This window comes from Kogia breviceps, chromosome 1 (assembly GCF_026419965.1).
Source record: "Kogia breviceps isolate mKogBre1 chromosome 1, mKogBre1 haplotype 1, whole genome shotgun sequence".
NCBI classification, from domain to species: domain Eukaryota; kingdom Metazoa; phylum Chordata; class Mammalia; order Artiodactyla; family Physeteridae; genus Kogia; species Kogia breviceps.
Window position 1 is genome coordinate 33,404,091 of NC_081310.1, and position 25,254 is coordinate 33,429,344.

The following is a 25,254-nucleotide window of genomic DNA, read 5'->3' on the forward strand; positions in this document are numbered from 1 at the left end:
AAGCACCAAGCCGATCTCCCTGTGCTATGCTGCTGCTTCCCACTAGCTATCTATTTTACATTCAGTAGTGTATATATGTCGATGCTACTCTCACTTTGCCCCAGCTTCACCCTCATACCCCATGTCCTCAAGTCCATTTTCTATGTCTATCTCTTTATTCCTGCCCTGTAACTAGTTTTATCAGTACTATTCTTTTTTTTATAGATTCCATATATATGTGTTAGCATACGGTATTTATTTTTCCCTTTCTGACTTACTTCACTCTGTATGACAGACTATAGGTCCATCCACCTCACTACAAATAACTCAATTTCATTTCTTTTAATGGCTGAGTAATATTCCATTGTGTATATGTGCCACATCTTCTTTATCCATTCATCTATCGATGGACACTTAAGGTGCTTCCATGTCCTGGCTATTGTAAATAGTGCTGCAATGAACATTGTGGTACATGTCTCTCTTTGGATTATGGTTTTCTCAGGGTATATGCCCAGCACTGGGATTGCTCAGTAGTTCTATTTTTAGTTTTTTAAGGAAATGCCATACTGTTTTCCATAGTGGTTGTATCAATTTACATTCCCACCAACAGTGCAAGAGGGTTCCCTTTTAACCACACCTTTTCCAGCATTTATTGTTTCTAGATTTTTTGATAATGGCCACTCTGACTGGCATGAGGTGATACCTCATTGCAGTTTTGATTTGCATTTCTCTAATAATTAGTGATGTTGAGCATCTTTTCATGTGCCTCTTGGCCATCTGTATGTCTTCTTTGGTGAAATGTCTATTTAGGTCTTCACCCATTTTTTAACTGTATGGTTTGTTTTTTTGATATTGAGCTCTATGAGCTGTTTGTATATTTTAGAGATTAATGCTTTGTCTGTTTCATTTGCAAATATTTTCTCCCATTCTGAGGGTTGTCTTTTCATCTTGTTTATGGTTTCCTTTGCTGTGCAAAAGCTTTTACATTTCATTAGGTCCCATTTGTTTATTTTTGTTTTTATTTCTGTTACTCTAGGAGGTGGGTCAAAAAAGATCTTGCTGTAATTTATATCAAACAGTGTTCTTCCTATGTTTTCCTCTAAGAGTTTTATAGCTTCTGGTCTTACATTTAAGTCTTTAATCCATTTGGAGTTTATTTTTGTATGTAGCTGTGCAGTTTTCCCAGCACCATTTATTGAAGAGGCTGTCTTTTCTCCATTGTATGTTCTTGCCTCCTTTGTTGTAAATTAGGTGCCCATATGTGCGTGGGTTTATCTCTGGGCATTCTATCCTGTACCATTGATCTACATTTCTGTTTTTGTGCCAGTAACATACTGTCTTGATTACTGTAGCTTTGTGGTATAGTTTGAGGTTGGGGAGTCTGATTCCTCCAACTCTATTTTTCTTTCTCAAGATTGCTTTGGCTATTCGGGGTCTTTTGTGTTTCCATATAAATTGTAATTTTTTTTTCTGATTCTAATTCTAATTCTGTGAAGAATGCCATTGGTAGCTTGAAAGGGATTGCACTGAATCTGTAGATTACTTTGGGTAGTATTGTCATTTTCACAATATTGATTCTTCCAATCCAAGAACATGGTATATCTCTCCATCTGTTTGTGTCATCTTTGATTTCTTTCATCAGTGTCTTATAGTTTTCTGAGTACAAGTCTTTTACCTTCTTAGGTAGATTTATTCCTAGGTATTTTATTCTTTTTGTTGCATTGGTAAATGGGAGGGTTTCCTTAATTTCTCTTTCAGATTTTTCATCATTAGTGTATGGGAATGCAAGATATTTCTGTGCATTCATTTTGTATCCTGCAACTTTACCAAATTCACTGATTAGCTCTAGTAGTTTTCTGGTGGCATCTTTAGGATTCTCTGTGTATAGTATCATGTCATCTGTAAACAGTGGCAGTTTTACTTCTTTTCCAACTTGTATTCCTTTTATTTCTTTTTCTTTTCTGATTGCCATGGCTAGGACTTCCAAAACTATGTTGAATAAGAGTGGCGAGAGTGGACATCCTTGTCTTGTTCCTGATCTTAGAGGAAATGCTTTCAGTTTCTCACCATTGAGAATGATGTTTGCTGTGGGTTTGTCGTATATGGCCTTTATTATGTTGAGGTAGGTTCCCTCTATGCCCACTTTCTGGAGAGTTTTTATCATAAATTGGTGAATTTTGTTAAAAGCTTTTTCTGCATCTATTGAGATGATCATGTGGTTTTTATTCTTCAATTTGTTAATATGGCATATCACATTGATTGATTTGCATATATTGAAGAATTCTTGCATTGCTGGGATAAATCCCACTTGATCATGGTTTATGATCCTTTTAATGTGTTGTTGGATTCTGTTTGCTAGTATTTTGTTCAGGATTTCTGCATCTATATTCATCAGTGATGTTGGTCTGTAATTTTCTTTTTTTGTAGTATCTTTGTCTGGTTTTGGTATCAGGGTGATGGTGGCCTCATAGAATGAGTTTGGGAGTGTTCCTTCGTCTGCAATTTTTTGGAAGAGTTTGAGAAGGATGGGTGTTAGCTCTTCTCTAAATGTTTCATAGAATTCACCTGTGAAGCCATCTGGTCCTGGACTTTTGTTTGATGGAAGATTTTTAATTACACTTTCAATTTCATTACTTGTGATAGGTCTGTTTATATTTTCTAATTCTTCCTGGTTCAGTCTTGGAAAACTGTACCTTTCCAAGAATTTGTCCATTTCTTCGAGGCTGTCTATTTCATTGGCATATCGTTGTTTGTAGAAGTCTCTTATAATCCTTTGTATTTCTACAGTGTGAGTTGTGATTTCTCCTTCATTTCTGATTTTATTGATTTGCATCCTCTCCCTTTTTTTCTTGATGAGTCTGGCTAAGGGTTTATCAATTTTGTTTATCTTGTCAAAGAACCAGCTTTTAGTGTTTTTGTTTGTTTGTTTGTTTTTAATTTTTTTTTTTTTTTTTTTTTGCGGTACGCGGGCCTCTCACTGTTGTGGCCTCTCCCATTGCGGAGCACAGGCTCCGGACGCGCAGGCCCAGTGGCCATGGCTCACGGGCCCAGCTGCTCCGCAGCATGTGGGATCTTCCCGGACCGGGGCACGAACCTACGACCCCTGCATCGGCAGGCGGATTCTCAACCACTGCGCCACCAGGGAAGCCCCCAGCTTTTAGTTTTATTGAACTTTGCTGTTTTCTTCCTTTCTATTTCATTTATTTCTACTCTGATCTTTATGATTTCTTTCCTTCTACTGACTTTGGGTTTTCTTTGTTCTTCTTTCTCTAGTTGTTTTAAGTGTAGGGTTAGATTGTTTGAGATCTTTCTTGTTTCTTGAGGTGAGGTATTGCTATAAACTTCCCTCTTAGAACTGCTTTTGATGCATCCCATAGGTTTTGGGTCATTGTGTGTGTGTTTCTTTTCTCTTTAAATTTATTTATTCATTTATTTTATTTATTTATTTTTGGCTGCATTGGGTCTTTGTTGCTGGGCGTGGGCTTTCTCTAGTTGAGGTGAGCGGGGGCTACTCTTTGTTGTGGTGCGTGGGCTTCTCATTGTGGTGGCTTTTCTTGTGGTGGAACATGGGCTGTAGGTATGCAGGCTTCTGCGGTTGTGGCTCGCGGGCTCTAGAGTGCAGGCTCAGTAGTTGTGGCACATGGGCTTCGTTGCTCTGCGGCATGTGGAAACTTCCTGGACCAGGACTTGAACCCATGTCCCCTGCATTGGCGGGCAGATTCTTAACCACTGTGCCACCAGGGAAGCCCTGGGTCATTGTGTTTTTATTGTCATTTGTTTCTATGTATTTTTAAAATTTCTTCTTTGATTTCTTCAGTGATGTCTTGGTTATTTAGTAGTGCACTGGTTAGCCTCCATGTATTTGTGTTTTTTACAGTTTTTTCCCTGTAATTGATTTCCAATCTCATAGCACTGTGGTCAGAAAGATGCTTGTTACGATTTCAATTTTCTTGAATTTTCAGAGGCTTGGTTTGTGACCCAAGATGTGATCTATCCTGGAGAATGTTCCACATGCACTTGAGAGGAAAGTGTATTCTGCCACTTTTGGGTGGAATGTTCTATAAATATCAATTAGATCTATCTGGTCTATTGTATCATTTAAAGCTTGTGTTTCCCTATTTATTTCCAGTTTGGATGATCTGTCCATTGGTGTAAGTGGGGTGTAAAAGTCCCCTACTCTTATTGTGTTACTGTCAATTTCTCCTTTCATGGTTGTCAGCATTTGCCTTATGTATTGAGGTGCTCCTATGTTGGGTGCATAAACATTTATAATTGTTATATCTTCTTCTTGGATTGATCCTTTGATCATTATGTAGTGTCCCTCCTTATCTCTTGTAACTGTCTTTATTTTAACGTCTATTTTATCTGATACAACTATTGCTACTCCAGGTTTCTTTTAACTTCCATTTGGATGGAGTATCTTTTTCTATCCTTTCACTTTCAGTCTGTATGTGTCCCTAGGTCTGAAGTAGGTCTCTTGTAGACAGCATATATATGGGTCTTGTTTTTGTATCCATTCAGGCAGTCTGTCTTTTGGTTGGGGCATTTAATCCATTTACATTCAAGGTTATTATTGATATGTATGTTCCCATTGTCATTTTCTTAGTTGTTTTGGGTTTGTTTTTGTGGCTCATTTTCTTCTCATGTTTCCCACTTAGAGAAGTTTCTTTAGCATTTATTGTAAAGCTGGTTTGGTGGTGCTGCATTCTCTTAGCTTTTGCTTGTCTGAAAAGCTTTTGACCTCTCCATCGAATCTGAATGAGATCCTTGCTGGGGAGAGTAATTTTGGTTGTAGGTTTTTCTCTTTCATCACTTCATGTATATCCTGCCACTCCCTTCTGGCCTGCAGTGTTTCCACTGAAAAATCAGCAGATAACCTTATGGGGATTCCTTTGTATGTTATTTTTTGTTTTTCCCTTGCTGCTTTTAATATTTTTTTAAATTTAATTTTTGTTAGTTTGATTAATATGTGTCTTGGTTTGTTTTTCCTAGGGTTTATTCTGTATGGGACTCTCTGTGCTTCCTGGACTTGGGTGACTATTTCCTTTCCCATGTTAGGGAAGTTTTCAACTATAATCTCTTCAAATATTTTCTCAGACCCTTTCATTTACTCCTCTTCTCCTTTTGGACCCCTATAATTCGAATGTTGGTGCGTTTACTGTTGTCCCAGAGGTCTCTGAGAGTGTCTTCAATTCTTCTGATTCTTTTTTCTTTATTCTGCTCCTTGGCAGTTATTTCCACCATTTTGTCTTCCAGCTCACTTATTCATTCTTCTGCCTCAGTTATTCTGGTATTGATTCCTTCTAGTGTATTCTTCATTTCAGTTATTGTGTTGTTCATCTTTGTTTGTTTGTTCTTTAGTTCTTCTAGATCTTTGTTAAACATTTATTGTATTTTCTCAATCCATGCCTCTATTCTATTTTTGAGATTCTGGATTATCTTTATTATCATTACTCTGAATTCTTTTCCAGGTAGATTGCCTATTTCCTCTTCATTTATTTGTCCTGTAGATTTTTACCTTGCTCCTTCATCTGTGACATATTTTTTTGCCATCTCATTTTTTTTTCTTTTAATGAGTGGGATTGTGTTCCTGTCTTACTGGCTGTTTGGCCTGAGGCTTCCAACACTGGAGTGTGTAGGCTATTGGGTAGAGCTGGGTCTTGGTGCTGAGATGAGGCACTCCATGAGACCTCACTCTGATTAATATTCCCTGGGGTCTGAGGTTCTCTGTTAGTTCAGTGGTTTGGACTTGGAGCTCCCACTGCAGGAGCTTCGGCCCGACTCCGGGCTCATGAAGCAAGATTCTGCAAGCTGCGTGGGGCAGGAAAAAAAAAAAAAAAAAGAACAATAACAAAGTAAAAAATAAAATTAGACTAGGAAACTAACAGATATGTTAGGAAGAATATAAAAATAAAAATATAGATAAATCAACAACTGGAAGGTACATCAGTACCACAACAGTAAAAACGAGGAGGATGGAAAAGAAAAATGGTTGGGGGGAAGGCCTTGGCTGTGGAGGGCGGAGCATAAGCAAGGGCAAGTTTTGGGCAGTGGGCAGAGCCAATGCTCAGGACGCACAGGGCTGGAAAAGCCCTGGGGGCTGTGGCTTAGGCTCAAGAAAGAGAAGGGGCCAAAGCGTGCCCCCCACCCTTGGTCTTAGAGGGCAGGGGATCTCACCTGGGATCCCAGCAGGCTTCCTGGGCTCGAGTGGGTGGGGCAAACGCCCTCCTCTCCTCTCCTGCTCCTCCAGTCTGGGAGGGCCCCTCCCTCCTGCCTCACCTGTTCTCCCCTTGGCCTCCTTCCTATGCCCCCAAGGACCCTTGCGACATGGAGAGGACAGGGGATTGGCCTGGGAGCTCAGCAGGCTCCTTGAGCCTGAGTGGGCAAAGCAATCGCCCTCTGCTCCTCTTCCCGGAGGGCCCCTCCCGCCTGCCTCTCCAGATCTCCCCAGCCTCCCTCCTATGCCTCCAGGACCCATGCAGCCTCGACGGGGCATTGGAGGAGGGGTACTGGCTTTGGAGCTCAGCAGGCTCCCTGGCCCAAGTGGGACAGATGATCACCCTCTACTCCTCTCCTGCTCTTCCTGGAGAGTCTCCCCCACCCCCGCCCACCTCTCCTGATCTCCCTGGCCTCAGGGGCGCCAATCCTGTCTGGCCTCCACTTCTCCACCCCCATCAGTCCCCCTACATCCTACTGGTTCACGTTGGGGTTCCTCCTGTCTCCTTGGGCATAAGAGTCCCCGACCAGCGGCCAGCAGGCAACCCTAGTTGTGGGGAGATGCTAACTCCATGTCTTTCCACACCACCATCTTGACTCTGCCTCCTAAAATAACTTCTTTTAGTGAACAAGGGGCATTACATTGAAACTTGAAATTATGGGAGATTATGAGAATAGAGCTTTTAATTAACAAAACCAAGCCATAAAAATCTAAGATTTTACTGTAATTTCTTTTACTTCCTTTTAAAACTGAAGTTCTTCAGATAATACAGAAACTTAATTTCCAGTTTAAAATTTAGTGCTAAATATGAACTAAAGGTTTAAGGACAATGACGCTGACATTAAACATATACTCTTTCAAATTAGTCCTGATGGCTGTTAGAGTCATAAAATATTCAGAGAAAAATTACTAATCCATGTGGTTTTATAATTTTAACTAATTTAACGATTCTCTTATTTGTCAGCTTAATTAGTAGTGGTGGGAACTTTCTGAGTCCTTCAGTGACACTGTGGAATTCTGCCTTGCTTCTAATTTGTAAACTAACATACAAAATAATAATTCAAAAATATTGACCTTTACTTGCCTAGGTTATTCCCTTTTGGTTTTGTCTATATTTATTAATTTAAATGTGGAACAACATTTTTAAATTGGGGAAATCTGAATCTAACCTCTGAATATGTTAGAAAAAAAATGCCCCACAGGCCAGTGTGACAGATACTGAATGACTAAAATATCATGTACTTGAATGAGAAAAACTAATATGTATTCATCTCAGTGAATGAAATTAGTCATAAAATCTCTAGCTGTAAAATGCTTATCACTTGATTTTCTATCATTTCCAAAGGACGAGTGAAAATCCCTATTTATACTACTATGAATAGAAAAATATTTTTTGCTTCATTTCCTTTAGCTTATAAATTATTTATATCTTTCTTTTAAAAATTGTATCCTTGGAACTTCCCTGGTTGGCGCAGTGGTTAAGAACCCACCTGCTGGTGTGGGGGACACAGGTTTGATCCCTGGTCTGGGAAGATCCCACATGGTGCGGAGCAACTAAGCCCATGCACCACAACTACTGAGCCTGTGCTCTAGAGCCCGCGAGCCACAACTACTGAGCTCATGCACCACAACTACTGAAACCCGCATGCCCTAGAGCCAGTGCACCACAACTACTGAAGCCCAGGTGCTCTAGGGCCTGCATGCCTTAACTACTGAGTCTGAGTGCTGCAACTACTGAAGCCTGCACGCCTAGAACCCAGGCTCCTCAACGAGAAGCCACCGCAATGAGAAGCACATGCATCACAATGAAGAGTAGCCCCCACTCACCGCAAACTAGAGAAAGCCCACATGCAACAAAAACCCAATGCAGCCAATAAATAAATACAAACAAACAAACTGTATCCTCATTTGGATGGCACTGGAAAGGTGTAGACGACAAATAAAAATTTCTTAAGTAGATTTCATTTAACATATTGTTGACATGAAATTATAATACTGTTATCATTGCTCAGTGTTATTTTGTGGTACAGCCCTTAAGTAATGAAACTAACTTCTATTGGTTGGCTAAAAGGTTCGTTTGTTTTTTTCCATAAGATGGCTCTAGTAGCACTTAATTGTCTTTAACTTCATTTGAAACAATTTTGTTAGACTGTATGTGACAGCTGTCATATCAGCGTTCACTTAAAAAAAGACTTACCAAAATTGGTGAATTAAAAAAATACACTTATTTATTTATTTATTTATTTTTGGCTGTGTTGGGTCTTCGTTGCTGTGCGAGGGCTTTCTCCAGTTGTGGCGAGCGGGGGCCACTCTTCATCGCGGTGCGCGGGTCTCTCACTATCGCGGCCTCTCTTGTTGCGGAGCACAGGCTCCACACGTGCAGCGTCAGTAGTTGTGGCTCATGGGCTTAGTTGCTCTGCGGCATGTGGGACCTTCCCAGACCAGGGCTCGAACCCATGTCCCCTGCATTGGCAGGCAGATTCCCAGCCACTGAGCCACCAGGGAAGCCCCAATTGGTGAATTTTTGTGTAGCCATTTTAATATTGAAGATGGAAGAAAAAAGCAACATTTTCAGCATATTATGCTTTATTATTTCAAGAAAGGTAAGAATGTAACCAAAACGCAAAAAAAAGGTTTGTGCAGTGTATGGAGAAGGTGCTGTGACTGACCTAATGTGTCAAAAGTGGTATGAGAAGTTTCGTGCTGGAAATTTCTCACTGGACAATGCTCCATGGTCGGGTAGACCAGCTGAACTTGATAATGTTCAAATCGAGACATTAATTGAGAACAATCAATGTTATACCATGTGGAAGAGAGCCGACATACTCAAAATATCCAAATCAAGCGTTGAAAATCCTTTGCACCAGCTTGGTTTGTTAATCACATTGATATTTGGGTTCCACGTAAGTTAAACGAAAAAACCTTGGCCATATGTGATTCTCTACTGAAATGTAATGAAAATGTTCCCTTTTTAAATTATTTATTTAGTTAGTTTTGGCTGTGTTGAGTCTTCATTTCTGTGCAAGGGCTTTCTCTAGTTGTGGCGAGCGGGGGCCACTCTTCATCGCGGTGCGCGGGCCTCTCACTATCGCGGTCTTTCCTATTGTGGAGCACTCCAGATGCGCAGGCTCAGTAATTGTGGCTTTCTCGTTGTGGAGCACTCCAGATGTACAGGCTCAGTAATTGTGGCTCACAGGCCCAGCTGCTCCGCGGCATGTGGGATCTTCCCAGACCAGGGCTCGAACCCATGTCCCCTGCATTGGCAAGCAGATTCTCAACCACTGCACCACCAGGGAAGCCCCAAAATGTTCCCTTTTTAAAACAAATTTTGATGGGCAATGAAAAGTGGATACTGACCAGTAATGTGGAACGGACGAGATCATGGGGCAGGTGAAATGAACCACCACCAACCACACCAAAAGCTGGTCTTCATCCAAAGAAGGTGATATTGTGTATATGGTGGGATTGGAAAGGAGTCCTCTATTATGAGCTCCTTCCAGAAAACCAAACGATTAATTCCAACAAGTAATGTTCCCAGATAGACCAACTGAAAGCAGCACTCGGCGAAAAGGATCCAGAATTAGTCAAGAGAAAATGCATTATCTTCCATCAGAATAACACAAGAGCACATGTTTCTTTGATGACCAGGCAAAAACTGTTACAGCTTGGCTGGGAAGTTCTGATTCACCTGCCGTATTCACCAGACATTGCATCTTCAGATTTCCATTTATTTTGGTCTTTACAAAATTCTCTTAATGGAAAAAATTTCAATTCCCTGGAAGACTGTAAGCGGCACCTGGAACAGTTCTTTGCTCAAAAAGATAAAAAGTTTTGGGAAGATGAAATTATGAAGTTGCCTGAAAAATGCTAGAAGGTAGTGGAACAAAAGGGTGAATATGTTGTTTAATAAAGTTCTTGGTGAAAATGAAAAATGTGTCTTTTATTTTTACTTAAATACCAAAGCATTAAAAAAAAACTTTTAAAAAACATTTCTGTTGAAGTATAATTGCTTTACATTGTTGTGTTAGTTTCTGCTGTTTAACAAAGTGAATCAGCTATATACATATACCTATATCCTCATATCCCCTCGCTCTTGCGTCTCCCTCCCACCCTCCCTACCCCACCCCTCTAGGTGGTCACAAAGCTTCCCACTAGCTAGCTATTTTACATTTGGTAGTGTATATATGTCAATGCCTCTCTCTCACTTCTTCTCAGCTTACCCTTCTCCCTCCCCATGTCCTCAAGTCCATTCTCTATGTCTGTGTCTTTATTCCTGTCCTGCCCCTAGGTTCTTCAGAACCATTTTTTTTTTTTTTTTTTTTTTTAGATTCCATATACATGTGTTAGCATACGGTATTTGTTTTTCTCTTTCTGACTTACTTCACTCTGCATGACAGACTCTAGGTCCATCCACCTCACTACAAATAACTCAATTTTCTTTCTTTTTATGGCTGAGTAATATTCCATTGTATATATGTGCCACATCTTCTTTATCCATTCATCTGTAGATGGACACTTGGATTGCTTCTGTGTCCTGGCTATTGTAAACAGTGCGGCAATGAACACTGTGGTATATGTCTCCTTTTGAATTATGGTTTTCTCAGGGTATATCCCCAGTAGTGGGATTGCTGGGTCATATGGTAGTTCTATTTGTAGTTTTTTAAAGAACCTCCATACTGTTCTCCATAGTGGCTGTATCAATTTACATTCCCACAAACAGTGCCGGAGGGTTCCCTTTTCTCCACACCCTCTCCAGCATTTGTTTGTAGCTTTTTCATGATGGCCATTCTGACCAGTGTGAAGCGATAGATACCTCACTGTAGTTTTGATTTGCATTTCTCTAATGATTAGTGATGCTGAGCATCCTTTCATGTGTTTGTTGGCAATCTGTATATCTTCTTTGGAGAAATGTCTGTTTAGGTCTTCTGCCCATTTTTGGATTGGGTTGTTTGGTTGTTTTTGATATTGAGATGTATGAGCTGCTTGTATACATTGGAGATTAATCCTTTGTCAGTTGCTTCGTTTTCAAATATTTTCTCCCATTCTGAGGGTTGTCTTTTCATCTTGTTTATGGTTTCCTTTGCTGTGCAAAAGCTTTTAAGTTTCATTAGGTTCCATTTGTTTATTTTTGTTTTTATTTCGAATTTCTCTAGAAGGTGGGTCAAAAAGGATCTTGCTGTGATTTATGTCATAGAGTGTTCTGCCTATGTTTTCCTCTAAGAGTTTTATAGTGCCTGGCCTTACATTTAGGTCTTTAATCCATTTGGAGTTTATTTTTGTGTATGGTGTTAGGGCATGTTCTAATTTCATTCTTTTACATGCAGCTAGCAGGTTCTTATTAGTTATCCATTTTATACATATTAGTGTGTACATGTCAATCCCAATCTCCCAATTGATCCCACCCCCACCCCCGCTTTCTCCCCTTGGTGTCCATGATAAACCCACTTTAGAAGAGAGTTTGATAAAACATAGTCTTACCAAATGATCCAGCAATCGCACTCTTTGGTATTTACCCAAAGAAGTTGAAAACTTATATCCACACAAAAGCCTGGACATAGATGTCTGTAGCGTTTTATTCATAAATGCCAAAACTTGGAAGAAACCAAGATGTTCTTCACTAGGTGAATGGTACATCCAGAAAATGGAATACTATTCAGTACTAAAAGGAAATGATCCATCAAGCCATGAAAAGATATGGAGGAACCTAAAATGCTTATTACTAAGTAAAAGAAGCCAATCTGAAAAGGCTATACACTGTATGCTTACAAATATATGACATTTTGGAAAAGATAAAACTATGGAGACAGTAAAAAGACCAGTGATTGACAGGGGCTGGGGAGAAGGAGAGATGAATACAAATAGCACAGAGGATGTTTAAGGCAGTGAAACTACTCTGTATGATACTGTAATGGTGGCTACGTGTCATTATACATTTGTCCAAACCCATAGAATGTACAGCACCAAAGGTGTAAACTTTGGTGAACTCTAATGTAAACTACAGACTTTAGGTGATAATAATGTGCCAGTGTGAGTTCATCAGTTGTAATAAATGTACCACTCTGGGTCAAGGCTATTGATAATGGGGAGGCAATGTCAGGGGAGGGGATAGTTCAGAAATCTCTGTACCTTCCCCTTGATTGTGTTGTGATCCTAAAGCTACTCTAAAAAATAGAGTCTATTAAACAAGAAAACAACAAAAACAAAAAGCATAATGTTCATAATGCTAGATCATTAACTCATTATTTAGCAGCACTTAATCTATTAAGTTATATACAATACTGTTTTGCCAATTGCCATGTTACGTGTAATTGTTTCATCCTCTTAGAATGTTAGCTCCATGAGGTCAGGGGCTGTAGCTTATACAGTCATTCCCTAGTGATATGTCTAAAGGTAAATATATATATTTTAGCAAAGGAATTACATTTAAAGTCCTTAAAGTATGATGCAAATAAATAATACAATGTAGAAAGTTTTGTGGATTTTAAATGTAGTTAAGCAGGTATCCAAAATATTTCTTAAATAAATAAACAAAGGAATAAAAGGTGTTTTCAATTTTACTGACTCTAAACATTTAAATTTCAGTTTCTTATACTGATTCTGAATATAAGCATCCTTCTTTCTAAATGTGATTGGTTGGAAAACATAAAATAGAGAATGAAATAAAAATAGTTTAAGAAAAATTTATGCCACAAACTAAATGTAGGAGGAAAGGCATGTTACATTACCCTTTGCTTGACTTTCAAAAGACAGGTCAGATGCCTAAACTACTCTTCCAGGTATGTTCAGTTAGTTGCAAAAGTGCTGTAAGTGCTATTCCTGTAAGTCACTTCTGATTAAATCTTCCCTTCCTTAAGCAAAAACAGAGTACATTCTAAGCATATCTAGGTGAAAAGGGGCATTTGGAAAACAGGTGTTCTTGCGTCAGAAAAACCAGGCAAGTCTGTAACTGTCCTACCATTCTGTGGGTTTGTTCTCATCCTAAAATGGTGATGGAAAGAGCGACACAGATGTTTTGTTATTAGGGTTTCTGGGTGCCAAAGGCTTACCAGAATAGAACGAAATGAGTAGGGAAAATAAATAAATAACAGAGGGGAAAAATGAAAATAATGGTGGCGAAAGCATGGCACTACTGATACAATTATACCTTTTCATTAGTATTAGAAAATAATAATTTCAAAATGATTGTACCATTGACAGTTTATTATAGGAAAGAAAATTTAGTTTGTGTCTATGCACCCAGTGAGATCAATCAGGTGTTTACACTTGAATGCAGCAAGGCATATCCCATCACAAAACAGTTAACTGAATTGAGTCCTATTGTTTTAATCAGTGATTATGTTAACTGAATCAGACAATACCTAGAAATTTGCTTTATTATGTACTGCCATCTTGACAGGGAGGAAAAGCGATCTTATAAATAATGGGTTTACAACATAGATGAAGATTTATATTTAATTGCATCCTTGGTGCATCCCCTAAGAATAGAAGCAAATCAACATCTTAAGGTTAATAAAAGTTTACAAGTAAACTATGTATTGAGATTTAGTGATACCTGTACTCCAGCTACTAATATAACAACAGCAACAAAACCAACAGTAACTATCATTTATTGGGCATTTGCTGTATGCCACACCCTGGGCTCTACCCTTGTGGCAGATACTTAGATTGGGTCTCTCAATTTCTATTTCAATTTCATCCTCCTTCTGTTTGGTAGCTAGAAAGCTACAAACTACATTTCCCAAACTCCCCTGCAGCTAAAGCTCTTAGTACAGATTGGGCTCCATGAATCAGATGCATCCATGTGAAATTTGGAAGAGAGAGGCAAGACAAAGGCCATCTTCTTACTGCTCTGAATACTGGCAAGCAAGTCAGAGAGATAAGTATTTGTAGTGGCTGGACTCAGCCTTCCAGTGTCTTGTCATCAGGTTCACGGCTGTGAGACTGCAGTTATGTCAGCAGTTGTGGCCGAGGTGGCATCAAGAGCAGCTGCCTGACCTCTGCATAGTAGTGTGGTGTGAAATCAGTGTCCCTGTGGCATCCCCTTCCTTCCACTGACTTCCCCTGTATTAAACCCCTTTCTTATTCAAACACCTAGTTTCTGTTTTCTATACTGAACTCTGATGAAACAGTCCTTTTTATATATTGTCTCATTCAATGCTTACTGTGAAATGTCATTATTTCTATTCTGCAAATGGGGAAAATGAGTCTGAGAAAGGTAATTTTTCGTAAGTCACAAAGTTGGTAGGTTGAGAAGTTAGGGGTTTGAACTCAGATTACTCGACTCCAGAGCCTGTGCTCAGAAGCAGTATACTCCTCAGCCTGCCTCATACTTTAGATTCAAATTCAACTTTAAACTTTTGATTCACCTTTGAACGCAAGTTCAAATCAAGTAAAAAGCTATTGAAAGCTCAGCTAATTTCTACTCATCATTTCTGTATGCTTATAGACTTTGGACTGACTTAGAAATAGAAATGCTGGTCTTGTAATAGTTTCAGCTTAGTCAGAATAAAATAAGAAGTGTGTTCTCCCGGGAAGTCACTTCTCCGAAGTTTTCAAGCTTCCGGTTTTAGTAAAATGACGTTTGATATCTTAGAGTAATAAATTTTTACCAGTCATTGGAAAAAATATAAAACATATTTCTGTACATAACTAAGGAAAGAAAAAAACACCTGCAATCTTGATAATTATAATAATAACCGATTACCTGATGACGAAGAATATAAAGACAGTATGCATATTAGAAAAACCCAGCATTCCTGGTTAGGAGACTAATGTTCTATACACCGAGCTATGCAATCTCAGGTAAGCCACTTTCTTCTTTAGGCCACACTCTCCTCATTGGTGAAAAACAAGGGGGTTAGATTGGAATCTGAGTTCCTCAAAACCTAGAATCATGAAATGTTAGTGCACAAAAGGGGTTTAGAGCGGGACTCTCAATCTTTGTCACCTCATGACACACATAGAAAATGCTAATTCTTGTGTGACATGCTGAAGCCACAGCAGGAAGCCATTCAGGATTGAAGGAACTGCTCTTAGGCCTCAGAGGATCAATTTCTCAGCTCACTTGTGGAGAAGTCTGAGCTTAGAGAACCACCAGTTCAGCCTCATCAGTTTCCACGTGGAGAAACTAAAGCGACTTTACAACAATCTGTAAGTTAAAGTATATAGTATCGATGTATATTATCAGTTGTTACACTCATATATTATTTAATAACTTTTCCCCAACTTGTACCCCCTTCAGTTCATTGTCTACACAGCAACCAGGGAGCTCTCTTAAAAAAATACAGACCTGATCATGTCAGTCCTCACTTTCCCTCTCATTGTTCTTAGGATAAAGACCCATGTTCTTTATCATAATAAAACAGCCCACTAGGTCCTGCATGTCCCAACCTCTATTTCTGCAGGGTCATCTCACACTATTCTCCCCACTGCACTTTATATCCCTCTTTTCTTTTCCTAAAACAGCCCAAGCACTTTCCTGCATCAGAGCTTTAGACTCTGGGGTCCCTTTTACTTTCTTCCCTAGCTGACAGTTAACTCATTTCGATAGATCTCAGTTCAAGTGTTATTTCCTCAAGAAAACCTTCCCTAATCTCCCTTCTACATCAGGTTCCCCTACTACATCTCATCCTTTCTTTTACTACACAGCACTGATGACATTTTGAACTTGCTCATTTCTTTTTGCGATTATCTGATTAACGTCTGCTTTCCTCATTAGACTTTAAGCTCTGAAAAGGGCCAGCATCTCTTTTGCTTTTACTGTCTCCTCAGTGCCTACTGCAGTGTCATAGGCCATTTATGAATAATTGTTACCAAGATCTGACACTCTCACTGGAGAAGGCTGGAAAATTTTCCATGATGCCAGGACAAATGATTTAAGAGCATGTTTCAATTAAACATTTGTTCAATGAATAAATTTATGGTTTTGTTTGGGCTATATGTAGGAGTCTTCCTGGCAACTCTAATCTTTGAACTGACATAGTTCTGTACATCAAATTTCTTATGATGTGAAATATGGATATGGTGATGCTTTACTCTAATTAATGAACAGTATGGTCATTCACTTAAAAGCTTTCAGTGCAAATATTCTTAAATTTTGGATCGTGGAATACTTAAAAGCTTTGGACACTTTTTTCAAGAAAATGGATACATTCACAACATTTTGTGAACAATCTCAGGCAGTTAGTCCATGGACTAACCCTATGAATAAATTTCAAGTGCCTAAATATGGCATAAAATGACTTTTTCTTGATCCTTTGATACCTTTCCAAGTTTGCCTGCCATTCTCTAATATTATTTTAAACTCTAATATATCACAGTCTGTGTGGTTTCCCAGAATATATACCATTTCCCTTCCTGGAATTCCATTCTCACTTTTTCTTTTTAACATATCCTCCAATATTTGGAATGAAGCTTGTATCTTTCAGGAGCCTCACCTAATTCCCATGCTGGGAAATGGGTACCTCTTTACCATGACACCTGATAGAGATCAGCCTCCTAGCATTTACTTCCTAATGTCAAAATTATAGTCTTTCCTGGAGAATTAAATTCTTTGAGCGTAGGGACCACGTCTTAAACCCCCCAACTCCCCGCACCCCAGTGTTTGGAACAGTGAATGACACAAACAGGTCTTCAATAAATGTATGTTAATCTGAACTGCTGAAGAACAATAGTAGAAGAGCTAAGAGAACCCATAGATAATATCCCTCAATTGAGAGGGCAAACTGGAATACTAATAAATAAATTGAACATCTACAGTGTATAATCATCAATAAAGGCTATTAACACACAAGACATGTAACAAAGTTATTTTACTGTTAAAAAAATATCTAGTCTAAGATATCAATGTCAGTATGGGTGTCCATTACAGAAAATCATCATACAGCCAATAGAACAATAGATTCTTTATTAAAATAGTTTGAAGGTAATACTCAGAAAATGTATCATTACGACGCCCTCATGGAAAGGTTCAGTACCATGCCACGTGCTGCTGCTGTACAATGTTTTACAATTCTCATTGCCCCATGAATAGTAAGCTGCAGATTTCAGCTCTCAGATGGTGACTGTACAGTAACAGAAAGTTAATGTATAACAAGCGAGAAGGAGAACTTTGCACAGAAAGTTATGTACACTGATATTCCAAGCAAAGAAATTAGTTTTGCTTTTTTAAACCTGCAGTTGTTATTCATTTACCCAACAGATAAGGAACCTGTAATTCTACAGCTGATACCAAAGGGAACCGGTAGTTGTCACTGGAAGGATGACCATTCATGACACAATAGACTATGAGCATAATGCAGAATGTGATTGGGAAGGGTCCAATAAGATGGTCAATTCACACATTTCTGTTTCACTGGCTCTAGAACTCCTCTCTTAATGCCAGATTCACGCGCTGTCATAAGTCAGATATTGCAGCACCGGGTTGGGGAGTGGAGGCAAGGGAAGGAAGCATTATCAGAGGATTCAGAGAATAACGACCTTTAACATCCCCTCATCCCTGCTGAGAGGTGATATGCTGATTTCCTCTCTCAGCCTCATTCCAGCCCCCACCCCACTCAAACCGCTGGGAGAATGAGAGATATCACTGATGGAGCAGACTATGTTTTTTTTGTTTTTTTTGTTTTGTTTTTAACATCTTTATTGGAGTATAATTGCTTTACAATGGTGTGTTAGTTTCTGCTTTACAACAAAGTGAATCAGTTATACATATACATATGTTCCCATATCTCTTCCCTCTTGCGTCTCCCTCCCTCCCACCCTCCCTTTCCCACCCCTCTAGGTGGTCACAAAGCACCGAGCTGATCTCCCTGTGCTATGCGGCTGCTTCCCACTAGCTATCTATTTTACGTTTGGTAGTGTGTATATGTCCATGCCACTCTCTCACTTTGTCACAGCTTATCCTTCCCCCTCCCCACACCCTCAAGTCCATTCTCTAGTAGGTCTGTGTCTTTATTCCTGTCTTACCCCTAGGTTCTTCACGACTTTTTTTTTTTCTTAGATTCCATATATATGTGTTAGCATATGGTATTTGTTTTTCTCTTTCTGACTTACTTCAGCCTGTATGACAGACTCTAGGTCCATCCACCTCACTACAAATAACTCAATTTCCTTTCTTTTTATGGCTGAGTAATATTCCATTGTATATATGTGCCACATCTTCTTTATCCATTCATCTGCTGATGGACAAAATGGGCAGACCTAAATAGACACTTCTCCAAAGAAGATATACATATTGCCAACAAACACATGAAAAAATGCTCAACATCAGACTATGTTTTGTATACAAAATGCCAGGAGCAGCAACAAAGATAGAAAAACACCAAACAAGAGTGGGCTTACAACAAAGATGGGAGCTGTCATTTATGCTGAATTTAAAAACAACAACAACAACAACAAATTGAATTAGGTAGGAAGAAAGAACATTTTAAAACCCTTAGAAACAAAAATGGTGTCCAGCACAGTTGTGGGTACACATTGCAAAACCTAAGTGATATGTACTAAAATGTGGTGAAATATGAGAGTATGGTTGAGACAGGGAGAAAAGGAAAGAAGGAAACAGAGAGAGACAGTATTTGATATTATTGGGAGAAAAAAACACCCCTTGATGCACATCTGTCTCAAATAATAAATCTGTGGTTTTTCAAAGAATCAGCCATATTTTCTAAGGCAGACTTCCTAGCCTCCTACATTATGAGCTAGAAATTTGGATGCTGCAATGATTTGGGGGCACCTACATAGGCATTATGTATAAATTAAGCAAAAAGGAATGTGCTTATCAATAATCACATATGAATTCACCATGAGTTCTGCCAAAGCCCTGGTGACAATGTAAGCAGCCTGCTGGTTGTGTGTTTTTTTGAGGAAGAAGTAATTTTAATTTTTCATCTAAAACTGAAGCGGGACAAGTTCATGAATAAAAATATAAGTTAATGAAGATAAAACATAAGTAAATATCCAATTATCCTAATTATTGATGGAGGCCAAATATTCTTCCCCCAAGCTTAATTTTCTGCTCTCACTCATCATTCCATTGCAAACTCCATAGAAGTAATACTCATTACATTTAAGATTGCAATATAAAGGTGGTGAAGTTAGAAAGTGTAAATTCTGGACCCAGATTGCCTGGATTCAATCTCAATTCTGCTATGTTCTAGCTGTATGACTTTGGGAAAGTTGCTTAACCCTTCTGTGCTTCAGTTACTCATCTGCAAATGAGGTAGTAACAATTTACGTCACTGAGAGATATGTAAGTTAATGCATGTAACACGCTTGGCACATAGTAAGTACCCCTTGAAGCTAGTTAATATTGACACCATATGAATACATAAAAATACAAAATTAATAAGCAAATGACACAAAGGAGTTAATACAAATAAATTTCATAACATAGGTATCTTTTAAAATTAGCTACAAACATGATTGTATTGAGTTCTTAACTCATTATGACATAAAGATTTGTCCAATGTAAGATTTTTTTGAAAAGTAACTATAGTAGTTTGGATTTCATCTATACATGCAGCAAGAAAAGAATGTGTGACTTTGCTGTGAACAAGATACTTTCATAATGTTGTCTAGTTGCTACCTTTGTGGGTAAAGGAATGTTCAGGTTAAAGGAGAACAGGAAATAGCCACCATTGTCATTCCTTCACAGAAAGTTACAGAATTATCACAGGAAATTGCTTACACAACATTATTATTTATGTGATAGTGGAGGTATTTGACCTTTGAATATGAAAGTCCTTTCAGGTTTCTTTAGAAGCTTTCTATAACCTTTAGAATCTCAATACATTTGTTCTTGAAAACATTAGGAGGAATATTTTCCTTCTGTTAGATTACTCCTGTTTTCTCTCTTGTTAAAACAGAAATGTCCCAAACTGTCTAATGGGCAAAGAACAGTAGTGGGTTCAGCAACTTTTCCTCTGACACCAACGTGGGAGTAGTAGTAATATTTATGAATGAAAAAGAGGATGAATTTGATTAGGTCAACAATGTTTTAGGCTCCTTTCTAGGCCCTCTCTAAGGACCTTCAATTAGTCACCTGAGAGTTACTTATTAACTCAGATAATGCTTAGTCACTGGCTAAAAAAATGAAGGATCATGCAGACCAAAGACAAGAGTTCAGGGTCAAACTGCAGAGAGCAAAGGACAATGAGTGGATGGTTATACCTTCCTCCTCATTCTTTCAGAGTCAGGGAAATGAGGCAACCAGGCAGCCTTTGGAGGTACTAATGCGAATGCAATATCAGGTGTGCCAGTGAAGACACAAATACCTCCAGTTAAAAAGGGCACTTTGTTTCCCTTACTTGAGATCAGGATCAGAGCCATGAAACCCTTATGAGTGCTGGACTTGGTACCTTTTTTTGTTTACAGGATGCCTGTACACAAAGCAGACACCATGCCAATGCTATTCTGGAAGTTCTTTTGACTCTAGGATTACTGGAAATAAGAGTAGCAGTGAGCATATTTATTTATTAGCTTCAAATAATATTTAATTCAGAGAGGTTACTATTTTAGCTACACATTTCTATCACTAGAGGATTATACTTGATGATAATGTAACCTTATCAAATCTGGATTATATAATTCCGGGATGAATCAGTCTTTTTAAAAAAAAATTTATTTTATTTATTTATTTATCTATGGCTGTGTTGGGTCTTCGTTTCTTTCGAGGGCTTTCTCTAGTTGTGGCAAGCAGAGGCCACTCTTCATCGCGGTGCACGCGCCTCTCACTATCGTGGCCTCTCTTGTTGCGGAGCACAGGCTCCAAATGCACAGGCTCAGCAATTGTGGCTCACGGGCCCAGTTGCTCCGCGGCATGCGGGATCTTCCCAGACCAGGGCTCGAACCTGTGTCCCCTGCACTGGCAGGCGGACTCTCAACCACTGCACCACCAGGGAAGCCCAGTCAGTCTTTTAACTTCCAGTTTGTGACTTATTTGGGTCCCTTCATAATTCTTAATCACGTTCTTTTGATCGTAAAACATTTATTTTAAGCCCACAACAAGTATATTTGTGCTCTATAAGAAGATGGCTAAAAATAACAAATTTAAGAGCAAAAGAGCAAATATTCCACTTGGATATTTATTACCGAAAAAGTAAAATGTCACATGGTGAAAAGGTTGCACTTAATAGACAAATGGTTGCTGGTCTCTCTCTGGATTTCAAGCGCCCTTGCTAACCTCTTCATTTCTCCATTCTGGTAAATGACCAAGAATTGACCATACTCATTCAAATTCATATGTCAACATAACTGAAGATCATCATGGTGAAGGGCTACAAACTAGAGACAAGCACCACTCAGTGGGAATGGAAGGACATTTTAATTTTTAAAATTTTTTATTGGAGTAAAGCTGATTTACAATGTTGTGCTTTTAACAGAGTCAGCAAAGGGAAGTTTTGCTTATCTAGATAAAGTGTGTATTCTCACTCCATTGCTATTGGCTTACCTAGCTTTGGCCTCTCAAACCTCAGCTAAAAAAGGAATCATCCATGAGTTTCATTTTACTGCCAGGTGGTAGACGACAGAGTTTAATCAATGAGACAAGAGGTTGGAAAACAAAAAAAACAAGAGGACCAAGTTTAGCTGCTATGGCACTGAGGCTAGCTAGCAACTGGGTACTGACCTACGGATTGCTTGCAAAGGAATGCAATCTGATACTCAGTCACAAAGAACTACACTAAAAATGAAAGGCTTCTTTTATTTATACTTAAAAACGTATTATTTGAAACCAGATCTGTATGTGCTTTGTATTTGGTAAAAATAGAATTAAGTGGTTTCTGACAGTGAAATTATACTTGGAGGTTTAGCTTTTTTTTTTTCCGGTCGTGCCGCCACACCGTTTGCAGGATCTTAGTTCCCAGACCAGGGATCGAACCGGGCTCTGGCAGTGAAAGCGCTGAGTCCTAACCACTGGACTGACAGGGAATTCCCCCTTATAGTTTTAATTTAACTGGGATATTGTTTGTGAAAGAGCCTAACAGTACTTGCACATAATGGGTACAACATAACAAAACTTATATTCTTCCTGTTCATTCTGATATATTTATTTTCCAACAGCCAAATGTAATGATAAAGATTATGATAATAATGATAAATATAATATTAACTAATAATATTTATTGAATACTTCCTATTCTTATTGATTTACATATATAAACTAATTTATATCTTGTAACTACCCTTGGAGATAAGTATTACTATGTTCATCGTAAAGGTGAGGGAATTGAGCCACAAGATTTTAAGCAACTTCCTTAAACAGCTAGTAAGTGGCAGAGCTGAATTTAAACCCAAGTAGTCTGGTGCCAGATGTACTCACTGTACTGAGAACACTTAGCGTGGTACTTGGCAGAGAGTGAATGCTTAATATTATTATCATTACTTTCAACATTACTAGATTTAAGAAAAATTCATTGAGTGCCTAAGCACTGGAAAAGTAAGCAATGACCAAAAAAATGCAAGGTCACTGTTCTCATTAAGCATATCATTTAGTGGAGGAGATAGATATTATTCAAAGAATTGTACCCTGTAAAGCAGAAATGATTACTTGAAGTAGAAGAATATTTCTAAATATTTTAGACCACTAACTGACAAGGGATTAATTTCCAAATTACACAAGAAGCTGATACAGATCAATATCAAAAAAAAAAAAAAAAAAAAACCCAATCAAAAAATGGGCAGAAGATCTAAACAGACATTTCTCCAAAAAGACACACACAGATAGCCAACAGGCACATGAAAAAATGCTCAACCTCACTAATTATTAGAGAAATGCAAAGCAAAACTAGAGTAAGGTATCACCTCACTCCAGTCAGAATGGCCATCATGGAAAAGTCTACAAATAATAAATGCTGAAGAGGGTGTAGGGAGAAAGGAACCCTCTTACACTATTGGTGGGAATGTAAATTGGTGCAGCCACTATGGAGAACAGTACGGCTCCTTAAAAATCTAAAAATAGAGCTACCAAAGAGCTGCAATCCCACTCCTGGGCATATACCTGGAGAAAACTCTAATTTGAAAAGATACATGCATCTCAATGTTCACTGCAGCACTATTTACAATAGCCAAGACATGGAAGCAACCTAAATGTCCATCAACAGATGAATAAAGAAGATGCGGTATATATACACAATGTAATATTACTCAGCCATGAAAAAGAATGAAATAATGCCATTTGCAGCAACGTGGATGGACCCAGAGATTATCATACTAAGTGAAGTCAGTCAGAGAAAGACAAATAACATATGGTATCACTTATACGTGGAATCTAAAAAAAAAAAAAAGAATTTATTTACAAAACAGATATAGACCCACAGACATAGAAAACAAACTTATGGTTACCAATGGGGAAAGAGTGGGGGAGGGATAAATAGGAATTTGGGATTAACATATACACACTACTATATACAAAATAAACAACAAGGACTTACTGTATAGCACAGAGAACTATACTCAATATTTTGTAATGACTTATAAGGAAAAAGAATCTGAAAAAGAACATATATATGTATATGTGTGTGTGTGTGTGTGTGTGTGTGTGTATATATATATATATATATATATATATATATATAAAACTGAATCACTGTACTGTACACCTGAAACTAACATAACATTGTAAATCAACTATACTTCAATTAAAAAAATTATAAATACAAATTTTAGACTGCTATACTGGATGATTAAAACATATGCTTCTATTACTCCTGTTATCTATTCACTTAAACTCTGCTGCCTGGTTAAAGTTTTGGAAACTCCACTTTGTCAGGTCATTGCCCTATTCAGAAACCTTTGATTGCTTCCAGTTTTCTAGAGCCTAAGTAGCCACTGTGTGTCATACATACCAACAAACTCCTATCCTCCATTTATGGTAGACGTTAGTATTCCATGATGGTATATCTTTTTCTCTTTAGTTGTGGTCTTGCAATCTTATAATAAATCAAGGGTTGGCACTTGAATTGAAACCTTTTTGCCATTGCTGACCCAGTTTGCTGGACAGAGTACTAGTTCTGGACTCAAACAGGTTTAAATTTCAGCTCTCGGCCACTTATTTGTGGTGTGATGCTGGGACAAGTCATTTCACCTGTGGGAGCATCACTCTCCTTACATGTAAAGAGGGGATAATAAAAACTACCCAATAAGGTTTTTAGGTAGTGCAGTTAAGCCATTTAGCATAATGCCTGATATATATCGCTCAGTAAACTGCAGTTACTATTTTTATCACCATAATCCTAATGTTCATTATTACCATCAGAAAAAAAAAAAAGCCTTCAGAAACCTCCATAATCTAGCTCTAATTTACATTTCCAAATTTATCTCCCATAACCTACTTAAGGAACCCTCCACTTTAACTAGATTTGGGTAACTCATTGTTCTCCCAAAACTACCTGCTGTTCCCCCTTCCTCTCTGTATATAAAAATCTGCCTTATTCTTCAAGACCCTTCTCAAGTGCAATTTCATTACTGAAATTCCCCTTATCCGGCTTCCCTGGTGGCGCAGTAGTTGAGAGTCCACCAGCTGATGCAGGGGACACGGGTTCGTGCCCCAGTCCGGGAAGATCCCACATGTCGCGGAGCGGCTGGGCCCATGAGCCATGGCCGCTGAGCCTGCACATCCGGAGCCTGTGCTCCGCAACGGGAGAGGCCACAACAGTGAGAGGCCCGCGTACCGCAAAACAATAAAAAATAAAATAAAATAAAATAATTCCCCTGATCCCTTCAGCCACAGTCACACTGCTCTCCATTATACTCTCACCATACTTACTATCTGTTTCTGACATTTCATCATACCCTCACTGCCTGACCACATTCTCTTATGCTGATGTTTAATTTTATATTACAATTTTTTTTTTTTTTTTGTGGTACGTGGGCCTCTCACTGTTGTGTCCTCTCCCGTTGCGGAGCACGGGCTCCGGTCGCACAGGCTCAGTGGCCATGGCTCATGGGCCCAGCCACTCTGCGGCATGTGGGATCTTCCCAGACCGGGGAATGAACCGGTGTCCCCTGCATCGGCAGGCGGACTCGCAACCACTGCGCCACCAGGGAAGCCCCTATATTACAAT

At 38.8% G+C, this 25,254-nt stretch overlaps 1 protein-coding gene across 3 annotated transcripts in view; it reads right to left on the bottom strand.

Annotated features, from left to right (window-relative positions):
- Positions 1 to 25,254, bottom strand: part of NME7 (NME/NM23 family member 7) — a 255,564-nt gene that overhangs the window by 20,875 nt on the left and 209,435 nt on the right. Inside the window, exon 12 of one of the 3 annotated variants that reach the window (XM_067030356.1) lies at positions 10,003 to 10,063. The exons of 1 other annotated variant lie outside the window; for it this stretch is intronic. In XM_067030356.1, the coding sequence (XP_066886457.1) occupies positions 10,010 to 10,063 (54 nt within the window). In that variant the 3' untranslated portion in view covers positions 10,003 to 10,009. Of the gene's footprint in view, positions 1 to 10,002; positions 10,064 to 16,993; positions 17,589 to 25,254 lie in introns of those variants that run through there. One more of the 3 variants, XM_067030365.1, reaches the window with a different exon arrangement.